The 7,500-nt window shown below is 46.6% G+C and overlaps 1 protein-coding gene across 1 annotated transcript in view; it reads right to left on the bottom strand.

The window, feature by feature from the left end:
* Positions 1-7,500, bottom strand: part of LOC106592849 (rho GTPase-activating protein SYDE1) — a 205,745-nt gene that overhangs the window by 198,025 nt on the left and 220 nt on the right. The window contains exon 1 of the mRNA XM_045687799.2: positions 7,434-7,500. This exon is cut by the window's right edge and continues 220 nt beyond it. Within this exon, the coding sequence (XP_045543755.1) occupies positions 7,434-7,500 (67 nt within the window). The remainder of the gene's footprint in view (positions 1-7,433) is intronic.

The raw sequence follows: 7,500 nt of genomic DNA, 5'->3' as shown, positions 1-7,500 counted from the left end.
GTGAGGGAGAGGAGAGAGAGTGAGGGAGAGGAGAGAGAGTGAGGAAGAGGAGAGGAGAGAGACAGAGTGAAGGAGAGGAGAGAGACAGAGTGAAGGAGAGGAGAGAGAGAGAGTGAGGAAGAGGAGAGGGGATAGGGAGAGACAGAGTGAGGGAGAGGAGAGAGAGTGAGGGAGAGGAGAGAGAGTGAGGGAGAGGAGAGTGAGGGAGAGGAGAGTGAGGAAGAGGAGAGGAGAGGAGAGAGACAGAGTGAAGGAGAGGAGAGAGAGAGAGTGAGGAAGAGGAGAGAGAGAGAGTGAGGAAGAGGAGAGGGGATAGGGAGAGACGGAGAGAGAGTGAGGGAGAGGAGAGAGAGTGAGGGAGAGGAGAGAGAGTGAGGGAGAGGAGAGAGAGTGAGGGAGAGGAGAGAGAGTGAGGGAGAGGAGAGAGAGTGAGGGAGAGGAGAGAGAGTGAGGGAGAGGAGAGAGAGTGAGGAAGAGGAGAGAGACAGAGTGAAGGAGAGGAGAGGAGAGAGACAGAGTGAAGGAGAGAAGAGGAGAGAGAGACAGAGTGAAGGAGAGGAGAGAGAGAGAGTGAGGAAGAGGAGAGAGAGACAGAGTGAGGGAGAGGAGGAGAGAGACAGTGTGAAGAAGAGGAGAGAGAGAGAGTGAGGAAGAGGAGAGAGAGAGAGTGAGGGAGAGGAGGAGAGGAGAGAGTGAGGAGAGAGAGAGAGAGACAGAGTGAGGGAGAGGAGGAGAGAGACAGTGTGAAGAAGAGTTTTTGTGTGTGTTATTTCTTACATTATTAGCCCAGAACATTTTTTTCTGTTATTACATACAGCCGGTAAATAACTTTTGTATATCAGCGCGGCGGTAACTCACCAGCAGCATTACATCTAGGAATACGACTTTACAAAATTGGATCCTTCGTTCGTACCCCCCAGGGCAATTCAACTTATCCCAGAGGCTGCAGCTAGGCGGAGAAGAGGTATTCGGAGTAGAGGTCGACCGATTGTGATTTTTCAATGCCGATTATTGGAGGACCCAAAAAAGCCGATGCCCATTAATCGGCCGATTTTTATATATATATATATATATATATATATATATATATATATATATATATATATATATATATATATATATATATATATATATATATATATTTCTGATAATGACAATTACAACAATACTGAATTAACACTTTTATTTTAACTTAATATAATACATAAATAAAATCAATTTTAGTCTCAAATAAATAATGAAACATGTTCAATTTGGTTTAAATAATGCAAAAACAAAGTGTTGGAGAAGAAAGTAAAAGTGCAAAATGTGCCATGTAAAAAAGCTAACGTTTAAGTTCCTTGCTCAGAACATGAGAATATATGAAAGCTGGTGGTTCCTTTTAACATGAATCTTCAATATTCCCAGGTAAGAAGTTTTAGGTTGTAGTTATTATAGGAATTGTGACGTGTTGACTATTTGTATTTCATATACCTTTTGAATATTGGATGTTTTTATTGGCGCTATAGTATTGCCAGCCTAATCTCAGGAGTTTATAGGCTTGAAGTCATAAACAGCTCAATGCTTGAAGCATTGCTAAGAGCTGCTGGCAAACGCAGTAAAGTCCTGTTTGAATGCTTACGAGCCTGCTGCTGCCTACCACCGCTCAGTCAGACTGCTCTATCAAATATCAAATCATAAACTTAATTATAATAAACACACAGAAATACGAGCCTTTGGTCATTAATATGGTCAAATCCGGAAATTATCATTTCGAAAACAAAATCAAATCAAATGTATTTATAAAGCCTTTCTTACATCAGCTGATATCTCAAAGTGCTGTATGTTTATTCTTTTCAGTGAAATACGGAACCGTTCCGTATTTTGTCGAATGGGTGGCATCCCTACGTCTAAATATTGCTGTTACATTGCACAACTTTTAATGTTATGTCATAATTATGTAAAATTCGGGCAAATAAATTACGGTCTTTGTTAGGAAGAAACACAGTTCGCAACGAGCCAGGCGGCCCAAACTGCTGCATATACCCTGACTCTGCTTGCACTGAACGCAAGAAAAGTGACACAATTTCCCGAGTTAATATTGCCTGCTAACATGCATTTCTTTTAACTAAATATGCAGGTTTAAAAAAATATACTTCTGTGTATTGATTTTAAGGAAGGCATTGATGTTTATGGTTAGGTACATTTTCACGAATGCCCTTTTGTTAAATCATCACCCGTTTGGCGAAGTTGAAGTAGGCTGTGATTCGATGATAAATTAACAGGCACCGCATTGATTATATGCAATGCAGGACATACATTTTACCTTTTAGATGTGTGTGTCTTATTGTGAGTTGTTAGATACTACTGCACTGTTGGAGCTAGGAACACAAGCATTTCACTACACCCACAATAACATCTGATAAACACGTGTATGTGACCAATAAACATTTGATTTGATAGGGCCTATAGGGCTCTGCTCAAAAGTAGTGCACTATATAGGGAATAGGCCTGTAGTATAAAGTAGTGCTCTATATAGGGAATAGGGCTGTAGTATAAAGTAGTGCACTATATAGGGAATAGGGCTGTAGTATAAAGTAATGCACTATATAGGGAATAGGGCTGTAGTATAAAGTAATGCACTATATAGGGAATAGGGTGCCATTTGGGATACAGCGTGTCCTGCTGGCTGAAACAGGCCAGGCTGTAGAAACCATCAGGTCCTTGAAGTATTCTGGAAACGTAGTTGGAGGTTATTACAGTGGACTGCAGCAGAACGAGCAGACCTTGACTCTGACTTTGTTTTTGTGTGTCCCAAATGGCACTCTCTGGCCTATTGAGTGCACTACTTTGACCAGGGCCCCATAAGGTTCTGCTCAAAACTGTAAAGGGGAAAAGAGTGCCATTTGGGATGCACTTTCTGTTTTCACAGACAGACATGTTCTCAGGGTGGGAATGTAGTCCCACGGTAGGCTAGCCTGGTTAAACCACACTGACTGCTGGGTTCAACATTCAGCCTTCTGAAACCAGGAAGCTAGGTAGACCCAACAGGACTAATGGGATCACCATTCAGCCTTCTGAAACCGGGAACCTAGGTAGTCCCAACAGGACTAATGGGATCACCATTCAGCCTTCTGAAACCAGGAAGCTAGGTAGTCCCAACAGGACTAATGGGATCAACATTCAGCCTTCTGAAACCGGGAACCTAGGTAGTCCCAACAGGACTAATGGGATCACCATTCAGCCTTCTGAAACCGGGAACCTAGGTAGTCCCAACAGGACTAATGGGATCACCATTCAGCCTTCTGAAACCGGGAACCTAGGTAGTCCCAACAGGACTAATGGGATCACCATTCAGCCTTCTGAAACCGGGAACCTAGGTAGTCCCAACAGGACTAATGGGATCACCATTCAGCCTTCTGAAACCGGGAACCTAGGTAGTCCCAACAGGACTAATGGGATCACCATTCAGCCTTCTGAAACCGGGAACCTAGGTAGTCCCAACAGGACTAATGGGATCACCATTCAGCCTTCTGAAACCGGGAACCTAGGTAGTCCCAACAGGACTAATGGGATCACCATTCAGCCTTCTGAAACCGGGAACCTAGGTAGTCCCAACAGGACTAATGGGATCACCATTCAGCCTTCTGAAACCGGGAACCTAGGTAGTCCCAACAGGACTAATGGGATCACCATTCAGCCTTCTGAAACCGGGAACCTAGGTAGTCCCAACAGGACTAATGGGATCACCATTCAGCCTTCTGAAACCGGGAACCTAGGTAGTCCCAACAGGACTAATGGGATCACCATTCAGCCTTCTGAAACCGGGAACCTAGGTAGTCCCAACAGGACTAATGGGATCACCATTCAGCCTTCTGAAACCGGGAACCTAGGTACTCCCAACAGGACTAATGGGATCACCATTCAGCCTTCTGAAACCGGGAACCTAGGTAGTCCCAACAGGACTAATGGGATCACCATTCAGCCTTCTGAAACCGGGAACCTAGGTAGTCCCAACAGGACTAATGGGATCACCATTCAGCCTTCTGAAACCGGGAACCTAGGTAGTCCCAACAGGACTAATGGGATCACCATTCAGCCTTCTGAAACCGGGAACCTAGGTAGTCCCAACAGGACTAATGGGATCACCATTCAGCCTTCTGAAACCGGGAACCTAGGTAGTCCCAACAGGACTAATGGGATCACCATTCAGCCTTCTGAAACCGGGAACCTAGGTAGTCCCAACAGGACTAATGGGATCACCATTCAGCCTTCTGAAACCGGGAACCTAGGTAGTCCCAACAGGACTAATGGGATCACCATTCAGCCTTCTGAAACCAGGAACCTAGGTAGTCCCAACAGGACTAATGGGATCACCATTCAGCCTTCTGAAACCAGGAAGCTAGGTAGTCCCAACAGGACTAATGGGTTCACCTCATCCAGACATGACAGGCCACTCAAATTTTGTCATCTGTAACAACTATAGGCAATAGGCCAATTTAATGTTAGTGATGGAGCATTTCTCAATGTGTCCATTCATCAGTAATGCCTCATCATCATCCTCAACAACAGGGTCTGTACAAAACAGGCTCTGTTATACACTGGAGTATATGACACGCCCCCTCTGACCTAGCAGTGATGTCATCCGTAATTATACTGCTGCAGGGGAGAGGGAAGAGGAGGGGGAGAGAAGAGGAGAGAAGAGGAGAGAAGAAGAGAGAGGAGGAGAGAAGAGGAGGAGAGAAGAGGAGGAGAGAAGAGGAGGAGAGTAAACAGAGGAGAGTAAATGTCAACAACTACAGACCAGTATCCCTTCTTTCCTTTCTCTCCAAAACTCTTGAACGTGCCGTCCTTGGCCAGCTCTCCTGCCATCTCTCTCAGAATGACCTTCTTGATCCTAATCAGTCAGGTTTCAAGACTGGGCATTCAACTGAGACTGCTCTTCTCTGTGTCACGGAGGCTCTCCGCACTGCTAAAGCTAACTCTCTCTCCTCTGCTCTCATCCTTCTAGACCTATCTGCTGCCTTTGATACTGTGAACCATCAGATCCTCCTCTCCACCCTCTCCGAGCTGGGCATCTCCGGCGCGGCCCACGCTTGGATTGCGTCCTACCTGACAGGTCGCTCCTACCAGGTGGCGTGGCGAGAATCTGTCTCCGCACCACGTGCTCTCACCACTGGTGTCCCCCAGGGCTCTGTTCTAGACCCTCTCCTATTCTCGCTATACACCAAGTCACTTGGCTCTGTCATATCCTCACATGGTCTCTCCTATCATTGCTATGCAGATGACACACAATTAATCTTCTCCTTTCCCCCTTCTGACAACCAGGTGGCGAATCGCATCTCTGCATGTCTGGCAGACATATCAGTGTGGATGACGGATCACCACCTCAAGCTGAACCTCGGCAAGACGGAGCTGCTCTTCCTCCCGGGGAAGGACTGCCCGTTCCATGATCTCGCCATCACGGTTGACAACTCCCTTGTGTCCTCCTGCCAGAGTGCCAAGAGCCTCGGCGTGACCCTGGACAACACCCTGTCGTTCTCCACTAACATCAAGGCGGTGACCCGATCCTGTAGGTTCATGCTCTACAACATTCGCAGAGTACGACCCTGCCTCACACAGGAAGCGGCGCAGGTCCTAATCCAGGCACTTGTCATCTCCCGTCTGGATTACTGCAACTCGTTGTTGGCTGGGCTCCCTGCCTGTGCCATTAAACCCCTACAACTCATCCAGAACGCCGCAGCCCGTCTGGTGTTCAACCTTCCCAAGTTCTCTCACGTCACCCCGCTCCTCCGCTCTCTCCACTGGCTTCCAGTCGAAGCTCGCATCCGCTACAAGACCATGGTGCTTGCCTATGGAGCTGTGAGGGGAACGGCACCTCCGTACCTTCAGGCTCTGATCAGGCCCTACACCCAAACAAGGGCACTGCGTTCATCCACCTCTGGCCTGCTCGCCTCCCTACCTCTGAGGAAGCACAGTTCCCGCTCAGCCCAGTCAAAACTGTTCGCTGCTCTGGCACCCCAATGGTGGAACAAGCTCCCTCACGACGCCAGGACAGCGGAGTCAATCACCACCTTCCCGGAGTCACCTGAAACCCCACCTCTTTAAGGAATACCTGGGATAGGATAAAGTAATCCTTCTAACCCCCCCTTAAAGATTTAGATGCACTATTGTAAAGTGGTTGTTCCACTGGATATTATAAGGTGAATGCACCAATTTGTAAGTCGCTCTGGATAAGAGCGTCTGCTAAATGACTTAAATGTAAATGTAAACAGAGGAGAGAAGAGAAGAGAAGAGGAGAGAAGAGGAGGAGAGAAGAGAAGAGGAGAGAAGAGGAGAGAAGAGGAGAGAAGAGGAGGAGAGGAAAGGTGAGGAGAGGAAAGGTGAGGAGAGGAGAGAAGAGGAGGAGAGAAGAGGAGGAGAGAAGAGGAGGAGAGAAGAGGAGGAGAGAAGAGGAGGAGAGAAGAGGAGGAGAGGAGAGGAGAGGAGAAGAGGAGGAGGAGGAGAGGAGAGGAGAAGAGGAGGAGAGAAGAGAGGAGGGAAGAGGAGGAGGAGGAGAGAAGAGGAGGAGAGAAGAGGAGGAGAGAAGAGGAGGAGAGAAGAGGAGGAGAGTAAACAGAGGAGAGTAAACAGAGGAGAGTAAACAGAGGAGAGTAAACAGAGGAGAGTAAACAGAGGAGAGTGAAGAGAAGAGGAGAGAAGAGAAGAGGAGCGGAGAGGAGAGAAGAGAAGAGGAGAGAAGAAGAGGAGAGGAGAGAAGGAGAGGAGAGGAGAGAAGGAGAGAAGAGGAGGAGAGAAGAGGAGGAGAGAAGAGGAGAGAAGAGGAGGAGAGAACTAAATATTGGCACATTCACACAGACTTCAACATTAATGTTTATCATTGCCCTTCAACCTTGGGACTGTGGGACAAATACAGCTTTCTCAAACAGAGTCCCAGCCCATATGCTGTCCAGCCCTGGTGAAATCCAGTCCAAGAGTTTTATAAAGGCCGTATTCACATGACTACAGAGTTGAGGGCAGAGAGTAGACTGGCACAATGATGCTCTTTCATTTATATTTCTGTTCATTTACTACTAATGATGAAGAGGAGGGAGGAGTTCACTTTACTAATGATGAAGAGGAGGGAGGTGTAGATTGGCTCTTGTTTCTGTGAGTTGACTTCACTAATGATGAAGAGGAGGGAGGTGTAGATTGGCTCTTGTTTCTGTGTGTTAGCATCACCGTATCGTGCATGTTGGATGAAAAGATATGGCTTTTCTTCTGCCTGCGGAATGAGTTGCCCGCAAAAAGTAACTTCCAATACATGTTTCCGTCATCGGCAGTTGTCTGTTATTTGTGTAAGGCTGGATTACTTATTGATTATCTAGTTTGGGTTAAAAAAAAACACACATTTGAAAAAGACACAAGTTGTCTTTATAAAGGAATTAAAACTCTTAACATCGTTTTACAGTTACCAATAAGTTTGGGATCCGATTTCCGCTGGGATCGTTCCTTTCCCCGCAGCCGAGAGAAGGTCCGTTT

The sequence above is a fragment of the Salmo salar genome, chromosome 01 (genome assembly GCF_965601325.2).
Source record: "Salmo salar chromosome 01, fSalSal1, whole genome shotgun sequence".
NCBI classification, from domain to species: Eukaryota; Metazoa; Chordata; class Actinopteri; order Salmoniformes; family Salmonidae; genus Salmo; species Salmo salar.
Note: the sequence above shows the minus strand (reverse complement) of the source record. Positions and strands in the feature narration are given on the sequence as shown.